Genomic DNA, 21,022 nt, shown 5'->3' with positions numbered 1-21,022 from the left:
AAATGATTAGCAAGCTTGCTTCCGCAGATGCGGAGTTCTTGATGGAAGTTCTAGATCAATTATTTGACAGCTGATCAAAGGGATAGCTGAATGGAGCTTGGTGTACTTCGCTGCCAGCGACCTCCTTACCACCGCACACATATGTACGTATAAAAAATCCCGCTGTTCTTGAGGACAGATTTCCACTTCCCCTTGCTCGTCGCTTTTCTCTCTGTCAAGTCAACAGCAGGATGCTCCTCAAATTTTCGAAGTCGGATATCCTGAACTCAGCTCTCGTTTATCCCGAAACCGGTGCTTTTGGATATACCATCCTTACCAGGTCCCATTTTATTCGTGACAATAATAAGGATTTAAACACGGAGAGCGAAGATGAGAGTCGCAGGACGACTATATATAATAAACTTGGGGAGGTCATCGCTGAGATCGGATGGAAGGGCAAGCAGCCAATAGAGATTGTCATCGGCAAGGAAAAAATCATCGGAGCGAAGGGGATGTTTGGGTGCTCGAGTGCCATACTATCGTATGTTCTTTTTATCCACCTTCATATCCGCACGTTCTCAACACCACAAAGTCACAATGTCCTCGGCATACCTACACGCTTCGACACGGAATATTTTTGGATGGCAGCACCAGATGCACTAACAGTTTGTGCTTTCCTTTAAGCCTGGTATCACTACTGAACGTCATGCAGCTTCTTGACTATGATTCAAATCAGACAAAAGGTTCTTTCCACAGCAATAGTATGCACGTGGGCGAACGCTTCATTGCCGCTCCAATACCCGGCTTGGGACATGACTATCTAGAGTTTGAAACGCATCCCCTCGCATCAACAGAGGAACTCCTCGGTACATATTTCCTACTCCTTTTAGCTAGCGTCATTATCTGACATCGCTTCGAAGTTTCATTCATCCTGATGGAAGTACTCCGCCGAAGTCGCTTCAATCTCCATACGGACTCATCGGATCGTTCGAAGCTCTGGCGGAGCACACCACTCGCCAATTGGGGCCGACGATTACGACGGAAATCTATTTGATTGGTCCGGCTCGATGATTCAGATTTTTTATCGCTTTTCTGTTGCATCCTATGTGCTTTCTTCCCTGCATCTCTTGCTACCACTGTATATTCATATTCTGTTTGTCGATGCTTTCGCTAATGTCGCTCATTCCTGTGTAGCTCTATCGGTCCTATCACATTTCATTCAATCTCGTGCATTATTAGTCTCTGGCGTTTAATCGCCCTTTCAATGTAATACGGTACATACTGTGGTGCTGAGGAGGATACATTCCATCAGCATAAGATTCAGGTACTGTATTTATACCTGATAGGCTTGTCGCTCATTATTGTTAAAGTATCAACTGTGTGTCGTCTGTTCTCGTTACATGTACTGTGCTATAGATGTTACGTATTAACATTTAAATTCGCATCGAACCGAAATCTCCTGCAATGCATAACTGTTTTTAGTTCATTCTTTGTAATCACCAATGAGGGAACAAAGACACTGATATAAATGGTAAGCTTCTGTTCCGAATATGTGCTTACAGAGGATGCTCATTCTGACGTGTGCATGACACTAGGGTTATCAACAAATGCGATATTCCAGAGAAAGTCGCTATCTATGTCGATTACGTTCAACAGTATAACCAATCCCCGACTCCCACGAAGTGCTTTTCTCAGTTACATCCAGCACATCTCTATCAAAAGTTCTCCCCTTATCATCATGATAGCACTGATGATCAACTGGATTGGTTCAAGTATTCCACACAAACACGTCGATCGTCATGGATACTCCCCAGTGGCTCGGAGACTTTTTGAGTGAGGCTCAAGTGGCCTCAGGTTCTCGCTCACTCGTCACCTTATGACCATATCCCAGCTACTGTCGTTCTCGCCTGCACAACCAGTCGGACCGACCAGATCTTACCCGCTTGGTATGTTTGGCTTCACCTTAACTAGTCTTAGCTAAGTGGTTAACAGGTTTGAAATCCACCCACAATAGTCTACTATCGCAACTTGGGCATTGGCTCACGGTCTTAACCGTAAGGCTCATAGTAGACAAGTGGTTAACAGAATCGAAACCCCCTGACAATCTATCATCGCACCTTGGGTATGAGCTCATGGAGAGGTCTTCGAACGTCAAGACGTTAACGTTTCAACCATAAGACTTATGGGCGAGTGGTTGACAGATTCGAAATCCTTCCCTCCTGGATGGTGCAAGTTCCAAACCAGTACCTCAGACATTGAATTATGATGGTTTCCGCTAAGGTCCGGTCATAACTGAGCAGTGTAACAAATTGTAAATTTGTTCCGCCTCGATGGTATATGTTTAAAACCTGCCTACTACGTCGTTTTTATTCGACTCGTTGGCCCAGGCGCAGTTCGGAACTTTTTGAGATCCCTGTCCATGAAGCTTAGGTGTACTACATACCACCTTACGGAGTCAGGAATTGGTGCCGCGTACCACTCATCTCAACGCCAAAGCTCTCGATGAAGCAGCCACATGATACGGTAAGTTGTCACCTCTAAGAATATCGCAACTATCCCTAGATTTCTATCAATTCTTATCCTGACCATCACTCGTACACATTCGCAACCGTGTACATCTTTGTAGTGGACACAGGCTTCACTGGTTCCTCGCCGTAAATCTTCTCCACCTTGTACATCGTCGAAGAGGGGACGGGACCAGCGTCGGCGGTAGTCCCCGAGGGCGGCACTGGAGCCTCGACGGTAACAACACCAGGCTTCCCCGCCTTGCTAGCCAGATTGGCTGCACGACCATCGGGAATCCGGATGAACTCGAGCTTCCCATCCTCCGCAGTGCCGTCAAAGATGAAATAACCCTTCCTCTCAAACTGAATAATGTCCCCTTTAGTGAGCGTACTTACATTCGCATCTGCGAACGCCTCCTCCCGGAACTCGCTCACGGGCGTGACGAAATCTTTGATGTCGTCTGTCTCCTCAAGCTTCTTCTTCGTGATCAGGTAGTCGTAGTCAAGGAGCGTTACGTCGACTAAGGGATAATCATTAGAGGGTTGGGCAAGCCAAGTAATCTTTTTCTTTGTCTTGCGGAAATCACCCTCAAGATGGAGGTCCATCGTGAGGGAAGTGACATCGCCCGAGGGGCCCGTGGTCTTAGACCGTACGATGGCGTTTCCCCAGTCCATCAACGTTATCTGATGCGATAAGTGCGGATGAGACCTGTCTCGCTATCGTTGGCATGACATACCTCTTCTTGATCATCGAAGGAAATAGCGTCTTCCTGCTCGACAAGAATGGTAGATGTAAATACGGTCCTTTTCTCGCCGACATCTGGATTCTTCTTATGCCGTGGTAGGGTCTTCACCTCGGGTGCAGAGGGGCCACCGTTAATAGTTACAAAGACACTGGACGACTGTGTCAGCTTGCAGATAGGTGTTTGGTATTGCTGATGACGGCACCTGTTCTGCTTCACACTGGCCCAAAACCGCGGGGCAACAGGATCAATTACTTTCTTATTAATGGCCCAGATCATATCCCACTCGAGCGATACAATCGCCTGTGAAGGCCCTTGAGCCAACATGAACTGTGACAGCGCGTCCACAGTCAGCCCGCGTCTACGAATCCCTGCCGTAGTCGCATCAGAAACAGCCTTGTGTTCCACGAGGAGAACTAACCCCGAATGGTTGGGAAACGCGGGTCATCCCAACCCCCAACTATTCCGTTGTCTACAAACCAATGCAACTTTCGCTTGGACAAAAGTGTATAGATGAAACTTAGACGACTGCAGAGGTGTCAGTAGTTTTCAAATACGGATCCGAGAGAGAAATTGACCTGAAGTCCCAGATATCAACACCGCGCATGCCAAGGGCTTTGATCATCCACTGATATTGCGCATTTCGCTCGCGGTACTCGTTCGTTCTGAGGGCATGGCTAACTCCCTCGAGGGAGTCCACAATTGGGCACGCAAAGTCATAGGTGGGGTATATTTTCCACTTATCTCTGTAAGATGGATCAATATTCGGTGAAAATTTAAGTGGATGGCTCCAAACCCAGTTCGGTGATGAGGGATTAAGTTACACCGGTAAATAACGGGATCACGCAGAGCTTTGTTCTGATTGTCCACGCTGATTTTTGCGCGGATGCACCATCTGACACCTTCTGGAGATCCTATCTTCATCTCCTCAAAGTGCCTCAGATTGTCCTCGATCGAATCATCTCGATGAGCAGATGCAACACCTTTGCCTCGTTCCTCGCGCATCTAATTTTTGGCCCTGTCGACATTCATGCATGATTCCTAAACTGAAGCTCCGCACCTGTAATTGCTCGGTATCATCGGCGTAAGCTTTACCACTCTTGATGATTTGAATGGCCAAATCGTAAATCTGGTCAAAGTAATCTGATGTGTGGGTTATTTTGTCCCCGCGGATGTTTAGGAGCTCCAAATCTTGCAAGATAGTCTCCTCGAACTCAGCCTAGGCAATTTACTGTAAGACTTCATGTGTTTGTGAATAAAACAGGGGGCTTACCCGTTCTTTTGTGGGGTTGGTATCATCAAAACGAATGATCATCTTCCCATTGTACATTTTTGCGAAATACTGGTTCAGCATCGCAGCCTTTGCATGTCCGATGTGGAGGTACCCAGAGGGTTCAGGCGGGAAACGCGTGACGACCTGGCCTTCCTTCGCATTTTGGAGGCCAAGAGCAAACCCTGCGGCTGTTTTATTCGATCTGGCTTTATTGGCTTTAGCTGCTGTAAAGCTCGCGAGCGCAGCTTGAATGGACTCGAGACTCTCGATGTGAGACATCCACCGAAGAAGATGAACATGCTGCTGCCCATTCTTGAGAAACCCAATAAATTTTGGTGCAACTGATGAATGTCAGACACGACGATATCAACGACTTGGCTGATCGCGCTACCTTTGATTGAACCCCAGATGATGAAATCGGCTGCAGTAATGTCGTGGCCGACGAGGAAGGTACGGTATGCGAGATGGTTATCCAAAGAATCGAGAAGAGCAAGGATATCTGGGATCGCTGTCAATGTCGGCACAGTTTTTGCGAGCTCAAAATACGCGGCAGTCTGTAATTGATTCAGTTAAACTTGTATGAGTTATGTCAAAGATTCGCAATGCCTTCACGCTGTCTCCAGCGAGTCCTCCTGCGTTGGCCAACACGGCTACGATCTCATCGTTCGCAGAGATCTGTGAACCCTCGAAGTCTAGAGTGACACCATCTACTGATTCGTCGTAGTTTATGTCTACTTTCTGCGTGTACGTCGCGATGGCGATCGAAGCGTAAGGAAATGGGGAAGTTTTTGTTGAAAGTGTTATGGACATGATTGTTCAGTTCAGAGAGTAGCGATGATCATGCAATGACTCACTCGCTGCCAGCGTTTGCCAGCAAGATGAACCCTAATCTTATCTATGTACTATAATTTACGAATTCTCCGGGATCCCTCCCAAACTTTTCTCTACAAATAAAATGCAATCCACTGATCGCAATCGATGTTGCAACGTTGATCATCAAACGTTGAAGGGCTACCCTATGTGCAGTGTGATCAAACTACCCTCGTGGATTAGTATCGAATGTTTTCTCCGTCCCGAGCGGGTTTTTCAAACTTTAGATCTGTCAACTGGGTTTGGCAAGAAGAGGCCGCATTTCGCTAAGTACCAGGGTTTGACAATGACTCCATCTGACTCCATTCGTACCTGGAGCATGATTATTATTAATTGCCAAGGGGGTTTTAAACCATCAGCTTCTGCAGACAACAGTGTGACTCGAGTACTCGACTGCCTGCTTCAAATAGTTTTTCTTCCCCCAAATATTTGGTTTCTCTTTCATCAAGTCCGCCCATCATGCCTTGCATGCTGTCCGTCCTTTCTAGTTTGATTTCATCGCTTCTTATTGATTACGATCCGTAGCATCGATCCAACTCAAAAGTACAGACCATACGTACCACTGGTCCTCGACAATCGTCAATGGCCAACCAAGACATTCACCAAAGCTCCCATATGGCTTTCCACAGATCTTCGTGACGGAAACCAGGCCTTGGCATGCCCAATGACGGCAGATCAAAAGCTCACCTTCTTCCGTTTGCTGGTCAAATGCGGATTCAAGGAAATCGAAATCGCCTACCCTTCTGCTAGCGACACCGATTTCTCATTTGTTCGATATTTGATCGAAAACAATGAGATCCCGGATGACGTATGGATCCAGGTAAATACTCTTGCGAAATTACTTGGTTACGTCTCCTGATGTCTGGTCTAGGTTCTGACTCCAGCTCGCGAGGATCTCATCCGAAAGTCATTCGAAGCTGTCGCTGGTGCAAAGCATGTTATCTTGCACATGTATAACGCGCTTTGTCCCATGTTCCGAAACATCGTTTTCCGTAACTCGAAGGAACAAACAGTCGAATTGGCTATTAGACACTCCAAACTTGTCAGCGAGCTTGCTGATCAATACTCTGCATCACACGGGATGAAATTCCGTTATGAATACAGCCCGGAGACATTCACCCAGACAGAATTGGAGTTTTCTCTCCAAGTTTGTGAGGCTGTCAAGACCGCATGGGGCAAGGCTGGGCCAGGCATTGACCGCATTATCTTCAACCTTCCTGCCACTGTTGAGATTGCTCCTCCTAACCATTATGCTGATCAGGTAGGCGCTTTATGAAAGTCTTCATCATGTCCGTTCACCATATTCAAAGATCGAATACTTTGCCGCTCATATATCTGAACGAGAAAACGTTATCATTAGTTTGCACCCACATAATGACAGAGGTGCGTCGTGAACATATTTAATCAGACGTATTTCTAATACTTCATAAAGGCACTGCTATCGCTGCTGCTGAGCTTGCAGTCCTTGGCGGCGCTGACAGAGTGGAGGGCTGTTTGTTTGGTAATGGGGAACGTACAGGAAATGTCGACATTGTGACCCTAGCATTGAACTTATACACACAAGGAATCACTCCCAATCTCGACTTCAGCAACATCCAAGAAGTCATCGACGTCGTGACCTCCTGCAATGACCTCCCTGTACACCCAAGACACCCTTACGCTGGCGAGCTCGTCTTCACGGCCTTCTCTGGTTCGCACCAGGACGCCATCAAGAAAGGTTTCGAAGAACAGCATATTCGTCACAAAAAGAATGATGAAAACGGCGAGCTCAAGATGTGGCAAATACCATATATGCCCCTGGACCCCGCCGACCTCGGATGCAGTTACGAAGCTGTCATTCGTGTCAACGCGCAGTCCGGAAAGGGAGGCATTGCGTACCTCGTCAAGCAACACCTGCAACTCGACCTTCCTCGCAATATGCAGATCGCATTCTACAAGGTCATTCAGCGAATATCCGACCGCGAGGCGCGCGAAGTCACCGTGGAAGACATCACGACGGCGTTCCGCGAGACTTACCACTTTGGTGGATCGAAGTATGAAGGTAGACTAGCGCTCAAGTCATTCCGTATGACAACTGAGCCGTCACCTGATCCTACTGACGACGATGAACCTTTCGACGAGCGTCGTCGCTTCGATGGTACTATGTTGGTGGATGGCGTATTGCGTGTCATTCGCGGGGATGGCAATGGTCCCATCTCTGCTCTTCTTGACGCTCTGCGTACTCATTTGGACATCAATATGACCCTCCGCGAGTACACGGAGCACGCAGTTGGCGAGGGAGAAAATTCCAAAGCAGCCTCATACATCGAACTCGTCAATACCACTGACGACGTCAAGGAAACTCGCCAATCATCTGAGTCGTGGTGGGGTGTTGGACTCGACCCTGACATTTCCGCTTCCAGTTTGCACGCCGTATTGAGTGCAGTTAATGGTGCCATCGGTGACCGTATATTGCCTGAGCTGAAGCTCAGTGTCGGCTTCAATACCACCTCTGGCCAATCGGATGTTTCGGACGCTATCGTCAATACTCTAGGTTTGACCCTCCCTCGCAGATTGCAAACTTCCTTCTTCGAGGTCGTGCAGCGCGCCGTGCGTGAGTCAGATGGCAAAATTTTGTACGAAGACCTCACCCGTCTCTTCCGGGAGACATACGGCTACGAGGTCGAAGACAAGGGCAGGTTTTCTCTGGGTGACTTCCGTTTCGAGCGCGTCGAAGGCGGCGGCCCCCAGTTCAAGGGTGATATGGAGATCGACGGCGTAGTGTGCAAAGTCGTTGGTGAGGGTAACGGTCCTTTGTCCGCAGCCCTCGCTGCATTGCACACACAAGTCGAGGGTACTCTTGTCTGCCGGGAGTATTCAGAGCACTCTGTAGGAGAGGGTTCAGAAGTGAAGGCTGTCTCCTTCGTGGAGCTCGTATATGAGCTGCCAGGAAGGGTCAAAAAAGAAGCTGCTTGGGGATTGGGCAGCGATACCGACATCACTGCATCTGGTATCAGAGCTGTGTTGAGAGCGGCGAGCAGGCTGAGTGTAGTTGCAAAAAAAGCATAAGCTGGTGTTGAGCGCGAAGAAGATATTTTATATGAATAACGATGTATTACCTGGATGTATAATATCTGACATGCAATTTCATAGTTATGTTCAGAGGAAGAAGACATAATAGTCACGCAGTCACACTGTGACACCACTAGTTTACGAGCGTCTGTGTGACAAAGGACGCGTCCTATCTGGCTGGCAGTACGAACACTGACAACATCAATCCTGCCATATTCTGTCCATGAACTCAGCCTGAAAAACTCGAGCTGTAGTTTATAGGTGATCGGTCTTCGAATGTCGTCTCCACCCTCAACTCGCCCCTCAACGTCTTCCAGAGCAAATCTGCATGGCTCACAGTCCATATATCCTCCAGGAGGCCTCATGATGTCCAGTTCACGTCCCTTCCTCAACATGATAAATCCAATGAGCCGTACACACCAAGGCTATTTTCAAGCCAACCAGTTCGTTGTCGAGGAAAACGAGAACGAAAGCGCTGAGGAAGACCTAGAAGCAGGCCACGCGACCAGAGGGATCCTGTCCAAGAGCACCAAGTCACACGGAAATCACAGAGTATCATGGGACGGCCAGAGCTCCGAGATGAACATGCTACGGCCTAACATACGAAAGGAGGACAAGACGTACGAACAGGAATCGGATGACGATGCCCCTCAGCGCTTTATGATAGAGGATTCTTCGGCCTCTGGCCGCCCCTCTAAAGGCAAGGGCCGTTCACAACCTCTTTATTCCACATCTGCACGATCTCTTCCGCATGCAACAGCGCCTCCTATAGACACTCTACCTATGCTTTCAATACCCCCTAGACCGTCAGAACTAGACGTCGACGAATTTCCGCAGACGCCACCATATCAGCGGCCACAAGAATCATCCAAGCCTATGCGTGGGTTGGATGATTACGAACGTGCTCTATGGAACTGGGTCAACGTATATAACCTGGACGCGTTTCTGCAGGAGGTGTATCTGTACTATGAAGGCAAAGGGATTTATTCCATAGCGTTGGCAAGAGGGCTCAATCTCCTGTCAGTGCTTCTTTGTGCATTCAGAACTAATTTGCTGACTGCTAATGCGTAGCACAGTAGGATTCGTAATTGGGTTTTCGACATTCCTACTTGGGTGTGTCGACTACAGTCGTATTCGTGAGGATGAAACTACTCGGTTGTCGGACGTGGTAGTTGACCGCTGCGTATCAAAGTGCGCAATTGGTTCCAAGAAAGTTGACAGTTACGACATACTGACGTGCATGACATAGGTTCTCTGGATTTACGCTACTTTTCTTTCTGCTTTTTGCTGCGTTCTATATCTGGCAAATTATATCTTTTGTCTTCGAGGTCAGGCGCTTGGTAGACATGTATAAATTCTATACCTACCTCCTACGTGTCCCAGATGTACGTACACTTCAATCTTCACCCTTGCCCTGATGCTCATATGCCACGCGTATAGGCCGACATATCAACCATCGCCTGGCCCGAAATCGTGCGCAGGATAGGCGCAATACGCGAAGAAAACCCTATAACAGCCATATCTTCAGCGCACGGCACTAATGCTGCAACGCCAGCAACTGCTTCTCTCGACGCTCACGATATCGCGAATCGCATCATGCGGCAAGAGAACTACCTCATCGCACTGTTTAATAAGGACTTGCTTGATCTTCGCATGCCACTTCCTCCCAAGCTTAAAAAAATATTGAGGCAAAGTGATGACGGCAAGGGGCGGACGTTAACAAGGGTGTTGGAGTGGAATTTGCGGTTTTGTTTGATGGAGTACCTGTTTGACCCACAAGGACGCGTCAGGAAGGTATTCTTGAAAACCAAGAACAGAGCCGTTTTAATTGAAGGGTACGCCTTTTCCTCAGCTAAACGCGAGAAATTTTACGCTCATGTGATTTAGGCTTCGTCGACGTCTCATTTTTATGGGTATATTGAACGCTATTTTTGCACCATTTATCTTCCTCTACATGATCATGTTTTCATTCTTCCGCTATTTCGAGGTGCGTCACTCCTGCTATAACTTGTGGTGTTGCCTAACATCCTGCAGGAATACCACAAAAATCCGTCATCGATTGGTGGCCGGCGCTACACGCCCTTCGCTCAGTGGAAGTTTCGCGAGTTCAACGAACTCTCCCATCTCTTCACGCGGCGGTTAGATGAGTCACATCCCCTAGCGAGCATGTATATCGGCCAATTTCCCAACGAGAAGATGACCATCATCATGCGGTTCGTTCATGACTTCTCTCTTCATCAATTGCACTGATCACCTTTTTAGTTTCGTAGCTTTTATTGCCGGGTCCTTTGCAGCGGTGCTCGTGCTCGCGTCTGTCATCGATCCCGATTTGGTCTTGAACTTTGAGATTACGCCGCATAGGACTGTCTTATTCTATCTTGGTATCTTTGGGGCCGTGCTTGCCGTTGCGAGAGGGATGATACCAGAGGATAACAGGGTGTTTGATCCTGAGCTGCTCATGACAGAGGTCATTCAATATACGCATTACATGCCAGATGAATGGAAGGGGGAGCTACATTCCAAGAAGGTTGGTTGGTCCTAGCTTTCCATCGTCGAACTTGTTGACATTGGAACAGGTTCACCAAGAATTTGGAGAGCTTTTTGCGATGAAGATACCCATTTTCGTACAAGAGATTGTCTCAGTCTTGACGACACCATTCATACTCTGGTTTTCATTACCCTCATGCGCACCCGCTATCGTGGACTTTTTCCATGACTTCACTGTCTGGATACCTGGGAGAGGGTATATTTGCAGCTTTGCCGAGTTCGATTTCAAGAGGCACGGCAATGTCAAGGTGAGTCAATCGTTTCAAGTCTTTGTCTACGCCTACTGACCGTTGAGCAGTTCGGAGCTCCCGCGCAGAACCAAGATGAGCGTATGATGTCTCGAGAGGGCAAGATGGAAAAGAGTTTTTTGAACTTCAAGGTTCGTGACCTTAATATATAATAGTCCGTATTTCTAATGACTGTTCCTGTCATTCAGGCAGCGAACCCCGACTGGAATCCATCAGATCCCTCTGGCTCCCTGTATCTCAGCCGCATCGCCGACCTCAGTGCACGGCGCAGACTTTCCACTTCAAAGACAGCATTAGACAATACCATCCTACTGAACGATAGCAACAAGGACCCCGCAGAGCGTGCTCACGAATACGACCGCGCTCTTCGGCAGAGTCAGCATGCTGCCCTCCGCCGAAGACTCCAGCTAGGTGGGGGCAACATCATCGCAGGTGGAGGCGGTATCACTTCTTCGACTATATGGCAGTCGGCCATTAGCTCGAATTCAGCTATGGGCATGGCACAGACCGCGATACTGGGCGACTCTCAAGGAAGTATTGCACCTCTGCAGCCGCCGATACTGGATGAGGACAGGGATTTAGATGGTGGTGTTGGCAGTGGACTGGGCGATTCATACGTTGATGGGGACACTCAGGGCAAGAAGCCGTACGAGTCACAGGAGGAAGGTATCAACGACGAAGAGGAGTTAGAGGACGGTGGGGTGCTTGGGCTACTGGCGCAGATATATGCTGCGAAGGGCCCTAAACATGTCCCTGTCATCTGAGGGCTGCGTACATGATTTCTATTAAACCACATTAATGCTTATATCTTGCACATTTGTAAATGCTCGCACATATGATTTCTATCCTGCGTTTTTGTAATGCCGACTTCGCGTGAGTCCAGGTAGACTGCAAAACTTCCTTCGAACAGAGATCTACATATCTTATACGACAAGAGGGCGTGACATTCCTGTGACACCCGTACTGTCATTGGGTCATGTGAGATGTTTGGCGTCAAATATGAAATTGTCGTCGAAAACATGAAAGCAGAAAAACCATATACTATTCAAGCAACAAAGACTCAAGATGCAACAGCTCTCTCTCTCGCTAGGATCTCTTCTACGCGTTTCACCTTGTGATCATTGCCATCACCCACGGGGGTATCTCGATCTATGCGTGTACCGATACGGATGTCTGTGGCAACTCGAGGGGCACCTTTGGCGTGAACTGCAGTATGGCAATCATGTATGGCTTGAGACACTTCGCTCCAAGGCCCCTCTAACAAGAAAATTCAATCAAAGACCAAGGGTTGATTACCTCTTACAACGTACCAAGATTAGTGCCGTACCCGCTGAAACATGTGTCATTATCAGAAGTTTGACATACAAATAAAAAATCTTACTGCATCTGAAGCAAGATTAGTTATTTTGAGTATGAAAACTCTCCCATGCTCACCTTGAACGTCAGCCCTGATTGTTCCAAAACTCTCTGACACTCTGCGATATATTCTGCAACCTAAAACGCATTTACTTTGGACGATAATCCCCTATTTCCAGTGGACGTACGGAAGATTCTCCTGTTCCCATTGGGATGAGACAGAAATCTGAACAAATTGTGAGGTCATGAGGTAATGAATTTTACTGAAACTACAAACCTGCTACGGCATAAAGATCACTGGGCATGTTGGGCGTTATTGTCAAAGTCGAAATACCCCCTTTTTTCTTATAAGCATAGCTCCGGAGAGTGCCGAAGGCTTGATTTAGGAATAAATATTAAAATAACGTTTATGGGTTGCGCAGCGCTCAGAGTAGAGCCATAAGATGCCTTCCGCCGCGCTGCAATCAAGGATCAAAGCTTTCGAGGCTCTCGCCGACCAGCGTCCTTCTCAAACGACGACAAAACCTTCGTTTGTCGTTTTAAAGGCAAAATATCCTCCTTCATCTAATACTAGTCACCTCCTGGAGTCACCTATCTCACCTACCTCAGACTCAATCCCACCAATTGCTCCATTTACACCGTCAAAGTCTTTGAGCAGGTCACCGTCACCGTCGCCTCCAAATCTAGGTCGTAGAACTTCATTAATTGACTTAAAAGACTGGATTGTAGATGATGGACCAAACGGGGCACCGTCCGGCGTCTCACACTACAATGGCAGGCATCTGAAAGGCTTTCCAGATATCAGAAGAACGCCCCCACAGGTTCCCCATAAACCTGCTGCTGCTCGTTTAGCACCAATGTCTTCAGCACCACTCATCAACTTGGAATCCCCTCCTAAGTCACGTCCGCCCCTCCCACCACGTAAACCTTCATATACATCGACAGACTCTTCACCTTCAATTTCAAATTCTGCTATCTCTGACAGCAGTGCTACTCTACGACCCCCAGGGCACTCAGAGTCACTCACTGTAGAGCACACTTACCCCCCTCCCCGTCCACATGCTTTTGGCTCAGCCCGCGCAAGCCACGCGCCCGCTTCTTCCATTTCATCATTTCATTCCGTATCTCTTTCTGATGGAAGCGACCTGAAACCCATGAGCTCAAGACTGTCCGTACAGTCATCGCTTGTGACAAATGGTGATAACGATGGCAGCGTGGACGGGGACATCGCGAGCATCGCTGACTCATTTGAGAATGTGTCTGTGACTTCCGCGATAAGTCCTACCACCAACATCCCTTTTGATTGGGGGAAGGCCGTTAGTAACGGCAACGGCATACCTAGGCCCGAGCCTCCAAAATTACCTCAGCGACCAGGTACAAAACTTCCCTTGTCGCCCCCCGTTTCGAGATCAGTGTCAACATCGTCATCTATAACGCCCACCACTCACCGACCCCGACCTCCACCTCCACCACCTCAATCACGCACTAAACTTCCTTCCCGCACATCACCTGCATCCACCTCTGCATCCACCTCCGATCGCTCGTCCATCCTAAGCAACGCAACCACCGCCTCCCTGACAAGCATAAGTACCACAAGCATAAGTACCCGAAATAGCGGGCAGTTGACACATAAAGCTTCATTACTCCTGCGACCCACGCCAGTCCCGCCTGCTGCACGGACACGCTATGAAGCCTTATTTGTTGCGACTGTGATCAGTCGACGGAAAGCTGCCAAGAAAGCCAAGCTGAAGTCCCCACCATCATCTACATTGTCAGTCAAGAAGAGCAGACAAGCTGCTGGCTGGAGAGGGCTTTCAGTCGACCTGATCACCAACCCGGAGGATCATCCTTTACTACCCTTGAAGGATGCAGAAAGCGAGAATGACGACGATACAGATCTAGCCCCAGTTAGACCTGAAGAGAGACTAGGCGGCCGAATAGTGAAGCTCGTTTGGAATGCTTCAAAACTTGACCGCGGCAAACTCCGGGACATATGGTGCGCATTGCAGTCCTTTTGATGCACCCATACTCATTCATTCTTCACTGCAGGAATGACTGTGATTCGTCCTCGACCGGCTTTCTTGACCGTGAAGCATTCGTCAAGGGAATGTGGCGAATCGACGAAGAGCTCCGGAGAGCCCAGCTGACTAGACGGACGTCTGCACTCAGCGCCGCTTCGTCGCAACGCATTCCCCACCGCCCGAAGAATGCGAGCAATCCAAGATTGTTATTGCAATAGTAGGACATGCTTCCCTTATACCCCCGCACTCTTCCATACCCGTGGACTATGTAATAAGTCATCCCTCGCGACCATGCAATATACTCACGATCTAATTGCTCTTGCCGGACTTGGGTGCGTACATACGCTTTATGGACTTTTAACTTGTTTGTGGATGCCAAGCACCAAAGCAGTGGAGCCTTGAATGCTCTTATCGACGGCCTTCGTTTTTCCAAGATTAAATAAACACGAACGCTACCAGTTGGAGTCATTGAGAAGCTGGGACCACGTCTAATTCGGAAAACCTACCGTCACCAGGAGATAGCTATTTATTAAGATGAAGCTTCCATTCCAGTCTGGTCAAGTCTGGAACACGGATGCGATACTGCCAGCGCAATACCAACGGTTGCAGGCGAAGAACGTCGAAACATTTCACCGACATTTCGCAGTAGTGCAATCTACAGACGAAACTTCGCATATCATAATCATACTGGTCTTCTCGGGCCGGTCCTGGGTGGCTAAAAGTTACCAGTCACCTCATCCATGATCGCTACAACGGGTACTTCAACCCATAAATTGAATATACAAGTCCCTATACTTTTCTGGGGAGACGGCGCAGGGTACCGAGTGTGATCAAATTGCAAATCATTCATTCAATTTCAATTCCATACAACGAGCAACCTCTCTCGCCCAACTTAACAGTTCCTACACACCTCACCCCAACACCGTACCGAATAATTCCAGATATGTGCATATCATAAGAACGAGAAACAAAACGTAGGAGGAAAGTGTAGTCGCTGGAACGTCGCGAGGTATCTAAATAAATAAATGAAACTTAAACATGTGGTGATACCTGCGTCAAATCATTAAAGACGACATCGCAATGATCATTGAAAGACATACACTGGCCCGAGCCCGCGGTCCAGCTCACGAACGATATCAAATTCAATAGCGTCTGCCATCAGAAACCAGACTGCTGGTACGCCCAGCGTTCCGCCAGTCTGGCTGGTTAGATGCGACAGGTCGATCTAGGCATTCCTGGGGAACCATGCCTTGTTCACCACGCCCATTCACGCAGAGCGCCCATGCGTCGTCATACTGAGCAAGCACATGAATGCGCTCGCCCGCTGTGACTGAGAGCTCGTCAGGAAGCGTGGGGATAAACGCGCGGTTGACAACTGCCTCTGGGGCAGTTGGAAACATGGGTATAGGCGTTGTAGTAGGGGCAGGTGGAGAGTACAAGTTGGCTCCTACTGCTGCACGTGCCATGGCAACAGCAGAGTCTCCGGGGCTTAGAGAGGGTGGTGGTGGTTGGGAATACATGGGCATCGGATTGTTATACGAAGCGGGAGGCGGGGCTGGGCCCGCATACCCTGTGAATGGACTCTGCATCCTCTGGATTGGAGGCTGTAGGGGGCCCGGATATTGCGACTGTCCATGAGCTACAAAAGGTGATTTTGGTGAATTCTTCAGCGAAGCAGGCTTTTCAGAGAAATCATCACTGGGAGCTGCAGGAAGCGGCTTGGTCTCGTTAAAAATATTGCCGGCGGGCCAAGAGAGGCGACGGTTCTGCCTGCGGCGGAGATACGTTTTCCGAACGATGAATATGATCAAGGCCAGGGCAACAACTATGGAAGCTGCGATAATACCACCAAGTGCGCCGCCAGAGAGAGTCTGGCTTGATGCACTACTGACATTGTTAATAGCTGTAGCGGTTGCGCTTGGAGTGGTAGTAATGAAAACCACAGATTGAGACGTGGTATGCGAGGGACTGATAGTCAGGCCCGTGGCAGCGGGGCTGCTTGTGGACAAGGTGGTTGAGGGTGAAGCGAGAGTAGAAGTGGGAGTGGGTTGCAAAGAAGCTGAAGACGTCAACGTCTGCGAGGTAGATGCAGATGCAGATGACTGTGAAGAACTAGTCTTCGCTGTCGAGGACACTGCAACAGGTGTGGTGGATGTCGTTGAAGTGGTTTTGGCGGTAGTGCTTTGACTTGTGGTAGTAGTAGAGTTTGTGGTAGCATCTTCAGCAAACACGAGAGGAGACGCATATGGGTCGTTTACAGGCTGGACATGACCTAAGCCGTTTTGCGTGCCGCACCCGCTCAGCAGGCATGCGTCGAAATTCGGAGTGCATATTGGTACAAGCGGTTTAAGTAGACTCGAAAGGTGGGAGTGCTGAACGATTACAGCTGGAATTTTGTAAGGAATGTGGGTGGAACCCTCAAGGGAGACCTGCCACGATGAAGATGGCAAAGAGAGAGGATGGGGCTACGTAGATGGTTACCCGTTACGATCACGGGACGGTCCATTTACTACGGGCCACAACACGTTGTCAAGAGTCAACGTTTCAACGACATCAATAAGCGTCGATAATAGATTTTAAGTTATAATGGAAGAGAAATAAATATATAAATGCACGATCCATGTAAACTGCGAAGCAAACCGCGAGTACGATACATAGAATAACAGCGATAGAGTACAAGTGCCTAGAAGTCGGACGCCTTTTCCAGTTGTTGTCGTTTCCGCGACGCACCACTGCAGCGAGACCAAGAATAAAACAAGTCAGTACACCATCAACAGCAGTGCAGCGCCCTACTCACACATCAGTGTCAAGACCTCGTTTTTTCCCAGACTTTGCCTCATCCAAGAATTTATCCAGACCGAAGACGTCCCCTGTATCCTTCTCAAATTGTACAGGTCCCTCACGGACTTCTTGATCCTCAGCTCCCTCAAACCCAACACGTGCCTTCCCAAGACCAAATCGATCGTTGTCGAGAGCCTTACCGATACCTTCCTCGGTCCCACCACCGAATGAGTCGTCGTTGCCTTCTGCAATATTGCCCCTAGCCTTGTATATCGCCGCTGCCGCTGTCGAGCCGTGGAACAACGGCCGATCGTACAAGTTGTAGTTGTCTTCATCTGCAAACGAACCACTGAGCGACTCCTGATTAAACAGCCTTGAATCCAGCATGCTCTCTTTCGATATGGTCGGCTTGGCAAGACCGAGCGCAATTTTCTCTGAGATATCACGATTTTGTTGCCGTGCAAGCATCTTGGCACGCTGCTCGGCGCCCATGTTCGACATCCGCATTTCGCGTTCGCGTTCACGACGTTTCTCGGCACGCATTTCGTCGCGGAGTTTGCGAGCTTCCTGTTCTTCTGAATCTTCCGGTTCAGCGTCCGATGCAGAAGATTCACTGCCGCTGCCATAACCAGCAAGAGTTGACGTGACTGCAGCCCGAGATTCTGCAGTTGGTCGGGAAGGTGCGACACCACTGCGCTCTTGGCGAGCGCGCTGTGCAAGCATGCGGAGGTTTTCCTCTTTGGATTCTTTCTCTTTTTGTGCAAGTTTTTGCTGCATGAGTGCACGTTGTCGAACTTCTTCACGAGCATGCCTGTCTGCGACAAACAATGCTTCTGAGAACTTGGCAAAATTATCGTTGATATGAACCTGTAAAATTAAACAAAAAATCAAAAATATTAGCCTGGAGTCAAGAGAGATAGTACTACTGACATCTTGAAGACCCCGACCGTCTGCGGCCAATCGTTTGTCGAGTGGGATAGTAAAACCTTTGTTGTTCTTCCAATTGGATATACACGGTGGGATCATCCACTCCTTCTGCTCTGCCGCCGTCGCCTTCCTTGGTGGACTGCGCAGTACAGGAGGGGGAGGACTGGGTGGTCCCCTGGGAATCTTCTTATGCTTAAACCTCGGCGGCTCCATCGGATCTTCCACAACCTCTGACATTTTGATAATCCTCTGCTTAAGCGCGCCATTGTCCCCTCCGTTCTGCTGGCCGGGTGTGTATCTTATATATGTCGTCTTCCCCTGCGCATCCGGGACATGCTTCGGTTGTGCAGCCTTGATCTTTCCGGAAACAAGTTGCTCAAGAGCGGCCCGGGTTCTATCCGCAGTGGCTTGAACTTCCTCCTCAGAAGGGCGCTCCATCGTCCGCTGTTCCTCCGTGAGGTCTTTTCGATGAGCGATAGGGACGAGGTCTTTGAATTGGGACTGAATATATTTGCCAGAACGTTGGCCTTGGTGAGCAATAACATCATAACGAACATTGCCTTCGCTATCGACTTGAAGAGCAAGAGTATTTCCTGCGGCCGTCTTCAGGTGTAGACTTAGTAAACAAGTGCAGAAGCATGAAAAAGCACTCGCCTTCTTCCGCCCGAGGTCTAATGGATATTGTGCAACATGACATTCGGGATATGAACCACCATCTCCTGCATAAAAGCTCAGGAGGCTCATAACCATGGGATGAAAATGTATACGTACCAAAGTCCTCAGATTTTAGCGGCTTCCATCCCACTCGTTGGCCGTATGGCGGTATTGGTGTGCGAGTGATCACAGATTGAGACGGAGCAGGCTGAGGAACTTCTTCTTCTTCATCTGAAACAACAGGGGCATACGCAGGTAGTGGAAGTAGACTGCACCAAAATGTCAGCATCATTAATTATCATTCACAAAGTAACTTACGCAGCGAGGGCAGCCATAGCAGAGATGATCGTTCAATTCAATTGCTTACGAACACTACACTCAATGAGTTTTGTTTATCTTTGTTTGTGGCGGCAGGTGTAGTAGTATTTTTTTGGTTGTAACAGATATAGCACGGCTCGATACATAGCTACATAGCAGTAGCACGGGCATGAGCTCACAAAATGTCGATTCTGCGCCAAAACCTAGCCAAGTGCAAAAGTCCGGCGTAAGAGCAGCTTTCGAATACACTGGAATTCCACCATCCTGGTTCGACAAGCGTCCCAAACTTCCGTCCCGGAACTGGCTCATATTCCTCTCGGTGACCACCTCTATCGTCGCGTACTATGTTTATGACCGCAGAGAGTGTAGACGTATACGTGCAGATTATTCCTCACGCGTCGAACATCTTGCCAAAGAACCACTGGGTACTACAGACCTGCCGCGCAAGGTCACCGTATACGGCGCGAAATGGCCCGGAGACGAGGACCATGATAAGAGCTTGAAATTCTTCAGGAAGTACGTCAAGGTGCGTACTATGTATTTGAAATTGAAATACGCTCACCATGTCTATCTGTAGCCGATTTTTGTAGCAGCTGCCGTTGACTATGAGATGATTTCGGGGCGCCGAAGTGGTGACCTCGCCAACCGCATTGCGGACGAGATTAAGACTCGTCGACGTATTGATGCTGGTATCGAACCTCCATCCCAGAGTCCAATGCCTTTGCCTAACCAGCCAACTCTCGAACAAAAACGCAAGCGAGAACTCGAGGGCGGCATCGTCCTCGTCGGCCGGCACACACTGAAAGAGTTCATGTCGGGGCTCAAACGCGGTTGGACGGAGAGCATGGATCGCGTTGACAGGGAAGACATGCTCGCACAGGAGCTGGCGTCGGATGGCCGATTTGATGAGCCAGAGGAACCCGTCATAGATCCCGAGGTAGTAGATGGGGAGCCCTTACCAACCCGTTCCCGCCTTCTACCTTCGCAGAACGTGGTATTATTCCCTTTGCAGATGTCTTCTTCAAGCCCATCAAAATCCACGCAATATACTTCAAACATTCCTGCACATTTAGACACGCCACCATCGACTACACCAACCCTGCCAACGCTTCTTCTCGTCCCCTTCACAAATCACATTGGCTTCAGACAGGTTCCTAATATGTTATGGGGATTCTTCAATGAGCGGCATAAAGTCCGGGCTGGTTCTGAAGCAGCTTACTCTCTGATAATGAGTCACGTGCGACCATTCGCAGCAGCCAACACGATTGTTACTGCTTCAGAAATTCAGGAGTCGCAGTTGGACGGACGTCAAGGAGGAGACTTTGATTTCGACCTTCCTGCCGAATCCTATTACGATGGTGCTTATACACCGTCTGAAACAGAGAAGGCGCGCAAAACTTACTATGATGCACTGCCCGCAAAGCTAGCGACTGCACGTGCATTAGCACGAGGCACTCGAGCCCCTACGAAGGAGGAGGATAGTCATCCCCCGCCAACGGAAGTAGAACTCCGTGCAGAACGATTGAAGAAGGAGATGAGATGGCGTGGCGACGAGGCTGGTTGGGAAATCGTGAAACCCGGTCAGCCTGTGCAATGGGACGAACGATTTGTCGACACCCTGCAGGTTTTTGACGAGCCTCGAGCAGACGACGTTGGTTAATACGTGACCCAGGAGCTAGCGCCAAACTGCTGACTGACATCCACTCAATTGACCCCATACACATAATCTTACAGCAAGTACCTATACGTT

General features: G+C 48.8%; 9 protein-coding genes across 9 annotated transcripts; 5 read left to right on the top strand and 4 right to left on the bottom strand.

The window, feature by feature from the left end:
• The first annotated feature begins 61 nt into the window (after positions 1-61).
• On the top strand, positions 62-1,451 carry F5147DRAFT_673512 (uncharacterized protein). Its single transcript, XM_041435740.1, has 4 exons — positions 62-520; positions 572-644; positions 692-845; positions 900-1,451. The coding sequence occupies exons 1-4, from the start codon at positions 231-233 to the stop codon at positions 1,031-1,033; spliced, it is 651 nt and encodes a 216-aa protein (XP_041297677.1). The 5' UTR covers positions 62-230; the 3' UTR covers positions 1,034-1,451.
• Positions 1,452-2,380: 929 nt separating this feature from the next.
• Positions 2,381-5,420, bottom strand: F5147DRAFT_673503 (tRNA synthetases class I, catalytic domain-containing protein). Its single transcript, XM_041435739.1, has 10 exons — positions 5,106-5,420; positions 4,891-5,053; positions 4,500-4,840; positions 4,287-4,445; positions 4,023-4,231; positions 3,805-3,972; positions 3,648-3,754; positions 3,432-3,597; positions 3,221-3,377; positions 2,381-3,167 (listed from the first exon to the last, which is right to left on the bottom strand). Exons 1-10 carry the CDS (start codon positions 5,307-5,309, stop codon positions 2,568-2,570), a joined length of 2,274 nt encoding a protein of 757 aa, XP_041297676.1. The 5' UTR covers positions 5,310-5,420; the 3' UTR covers positions 2,381-2,567.
• A 234-nt stretch (positions 5,421-5,654) lies between these two features.
• F5147DRAFT_605295 (2-isopropylmalate synthase) lies at positions 5,655-8,516 on the top strand. The gene is made up of 5 exons (XM_041432321.1): positions 5,655-5,842; positions 5,895-6,189; positions 6,241-6,630; positions 6,680-6,752; positions 6,802-8,516. Exons 1-5 carry the CDS (start codon positions 5,829-5,831, stop codon positions 8,415-8,417), a joined length of 2,388 nt encoding a protein of 795 aa, XP_041297675.1. The 5' UTR covers positions 5,655-5,828; the 3' UTR covers positions 8,418-8,516.
• An 84-nt stretch (positions 8,517-8,600) lies between these two features.
• Positions 8,601-12,076, top strand: F5147DRAFT_628595 (putative transmembrane protein). The gene is made up of 10 exons (XM_041432739.1): positions 8,601-9,439; positions 9,492-9,611; positions 9,670-9,805; positions 9,861-10,255; positions 10,308-10,407; positions 10,455-10,633; positions 10,683-10,947; positions 10,997-11,215; positions 11,266-11,346; positions 11,404-12,076. The coding sequence occupies exons 1-10, from the start codon at positions 8,697-8,699 to the stop codon at positions 11,977-11,979; spliced, it is 2,814 nt and encodes a 937-aa protein (XP_041297674.1). The 5' UTR covers positions 8,601-8,696; the 3' UTR covers positions 11,980-12,076.
• A 62-nt stretch (positions 12,077-12,138) lies between these two features.
• F5147DRAFT_673494 (uncharacterized protein) lies at positions 12,139-12,882 on the bottom strand. The gene is made up of 5 exons (XM_041435738.1): positions 12,849-12,882; positions 12,760-12,797; positions 12,636-12,709; positions 12,526-12,545; positions 12,139-12,472 (listed from the first exon to the last, which is right to left on the bottom strand). The coding sequence occupies exons 1-5, from the start codon at positions 12,874-12,876 to the stop codon at positions 12,276-12,278; spliced, it is 357 nt and encodes a 118-aa protein (XP_041297673.1). The 5' UTR covers positions 12,877-12,882; the 3' UTR covers positions 12,139-12,275.
• A 132-nt stretch (positions 12,883-13,014) lies between these two features.
• On the top strand, positions 13,015-14,810 carry F5147DRAFT_768951 (uncharacterized protein; the record flags this gene model as incomplete). Its single annotated transcript, XM_041441012.1, has 2 exons — positions 13,015-14,567; positions 14,621-14,810. 2 exons carry the CDS (start codon positions 13,015-13,017, stop codon positions 14,808-14,810), a joined length of 1,743 nt encoding a protein of 580 aa, XP_041297672.1.
• Positions 14,811-15,376: 566 nt separating this feature from the next.
• F5147DRAFT_673490 (uncharacterized protein) lies at positions 15,377-17,126 on the bottom strand. The gene is made up of 2 exons (XM_041435737.1): positions 16,888-17,126; positions 15,377-16,853 (listed from the first exon to the last, which is right to left on the bottom strand). The coding sequence occupies exons 1-2, from the start codon at positions 16,921-16,923 to the stop codon at positions 15,735-15,737; spliced, it is 1,155 nt and encodes a 384-aa protein (XP_041297671.1). The 5' UTR covers positions 16,924-17,126; the 3' UTR covers positions 15,377-15,734.
• A 2-nt stretch (positions 17,127-17,128) lies between these two features.
• Positions 17,129-19,302, bottom strand: F5147DRAFT_673488 (SKIP/SNW domain-containing protein). The gene is made up of 6 exons (XM_041435736.1): positions 19,273-19,302; positions 19,072-19,223; positions 18,955-19,019; positions 18,304-18,903; positions 17,390-18,240; positions 17,129-17,324 (listed from the first exon to the last, which is right to left on the bottom strand). Exons 1-6 carry the CDS (start codon positions 19,287-19,289, stop codon positions 17,276-17,278), a joined length of 1,734 nt encoding a protein of 577 aa, XP_041297670.1. The 5' UTR covers positions 19,290-19,302; the 3' UTR covers positions 17,129-17,275.
• Positions 19,303-19,441: 139 nt separating this feature from the next.
• F5147DRAFT_568261 (inner membrane protein import complex subunit Tim54-domain-containing protein) lies at positions 19,442-20,932 on the top strand (the record flags this gene model as incomplete). The annotated part of the gene is made up of 2 exons (XM_041430895.1): positions 19,442-19,798; positions 19,850-20,932. 2 exons carry the CDS (start codon positions 19,442-19,444, stop codon positions 20,930-20,932), a joined length of 1,440 nt encoding a protein of 479 aa, XP_041297669.1.
• Positions 20,933-21,022: the final 90 nt, after the last annotated feature.

This window comes from Suillus discolor (genome assembly GCF_016758755.1).
Source record: "Suillus discolor strain FC423 chromosome Unknown F5147scaffold_6, whole genome shotgun sequence".
In the NCBI taxonomy this organism is placed as follows: domain Eukaryota; kingdom Fungi; phylum Basidiomycota; class Agaricomycetes; order Boletales; family Suillaceae; genus Suillus; species Suillus discolor.
The sequence above is the reverse complement of the archived record's forward strand: the minus strand, read 5'-3'. Positions and strand labels throughout refer to the sequence as shown.

Excerpts from the sequence above, each read along its gene's own strand:
- F5147DRAFT_673512 (XM_041435740.1), top strand. The coding sequence starts at position 231 with ATGCTCCTCAAATTTTCGAAGTCGGATATCCTGAACTCAGCTCTCGTT. Across the intron at positions 645-691 it reads CAGCACCAGATGCACTAACA|CTTCTTGACTATGATTCAAA; the intron begins GTTTGTGCTTTC and ends AACGTCATGCAG. Across the intron at positions 846-899 it reads ATCAACAGAGGAACTCCTCG|TTTCATTCATCCTGATGGAA; the intron begins GTACATATTTCC and ends ATCGCTTCGAAG.
- F5147DRAFT_673503 (XM_041435739.1), bottom strand. The coding sequence starts at position 5,309 with ATGTCCATAACACTTTCAACAAAAACTTCCCCATTTCCTTACGCTTCG. Across the intron at positions 4,446-4,499 it reads CCAACCCCACAAAAGAACGG|GCTGAGTTCGAGGAGACTAT; the intron begins GTAAGCCCCCTG and ends TAAATTGCCTAG. Across the intron at positions 3,973-4,022 it reads ATCCCTCATCACCGAACTGG|AGATAAGTGGAAAATATACC; the intron begins GTTTGGAGCCAT and ends TCCATCTTACAG.
- F5147DRAFT_605295 (XM_041432321.1), top strand. Across the intron at positions 6,190-6,240 it reads CGGATGACGTATGGATCCAG|GTTCTGACTCCAGCTCGCGA; the intron begins GTAAATACTCTT and ends TGTCTGGTCTAG. Across the intron at positions 6,753-6,801 it reads GCACCCACATAATGACAGAG|GCACTGCTATCGCTGCTGCT; the intron begins GTGCGTCGTGAA and ends TACTTCATAAAG.
- F5147DRAFT_628595 (XM_041432739.1), top strand. The coding sequence starts at position 8,697 with ATGTCGTCTCCACCCTCAACTCGCCCCTCAACGTCTTCCAGAGCAAAT. Across the intron at positions 9,440-9,491 it reads GCAAGAGGGCTCAATCTCCT|CACAGTAGGATTCGTAATTG; the intron begins GTCAGTGCTTCT and ends GCTAATGCGTAG. Across the intron at positions 10,634-10,682 it reads AAGATGACCATCATCATGCG|TTTCGTAGCTTTTATTGCCG; the intron begins GTTCGTTCATGA and ends TCACCTTTTTAG.
- F5147DRAFT_673494 (XM_041435738.1), bottom strand. The coding sequence starts at position 12,876 with ATGCCCAGTGATCTTTATGCCGTAGCAG. Across the intron at positions 12,710-12,759 it reads TGGGAACAGGAGAATCTTCC|GTTGCAGAATATATCGCAGA; the intron begins GTACGTCCACTG and ends AATGCGTTTTAG. Across the intron at positions 12,473-12,525 it reads CGGGTACGGCACTAATCTTG|AGGGGCCTTGGAGCGAAGTG; the intron begins GTACGTTGTAAG and ends TTTTCTTGTTAG.
- F5147DRAFT_673490 (XM_041435737.1), bottom strand. The coding sequence starts at position 16,923 with ATGCACTCCGAATTTCGACGCATGCCTGCTGAGCGG. Across the intron at positions 16,854-16,887 it reads GACGCATGCCTGCTGAGCGG|CCTGTAAACGACCCATATGC; the intron begins GTGCGGCACGCA and ends GGTCATGTCCAG.
- F5147DRAFT_673488 (XM_041435736.1), bottom strand. Across the intron at positions 19,020-19,071 it reads GCTAAAATCTGAGGACTTTG|GAGATGGTGGTTCATATCCC; the intron begins GTACGTATACAT and ends GCTTTTATGCAG. Across the intron at positions 18,241-18,303 it reads ACGGTCGGGGTCTTCAAGAT|GTTCATATCAACGATAATTT; the intron begins GTCAGTAGTACT and ends TTAATTTTACAG.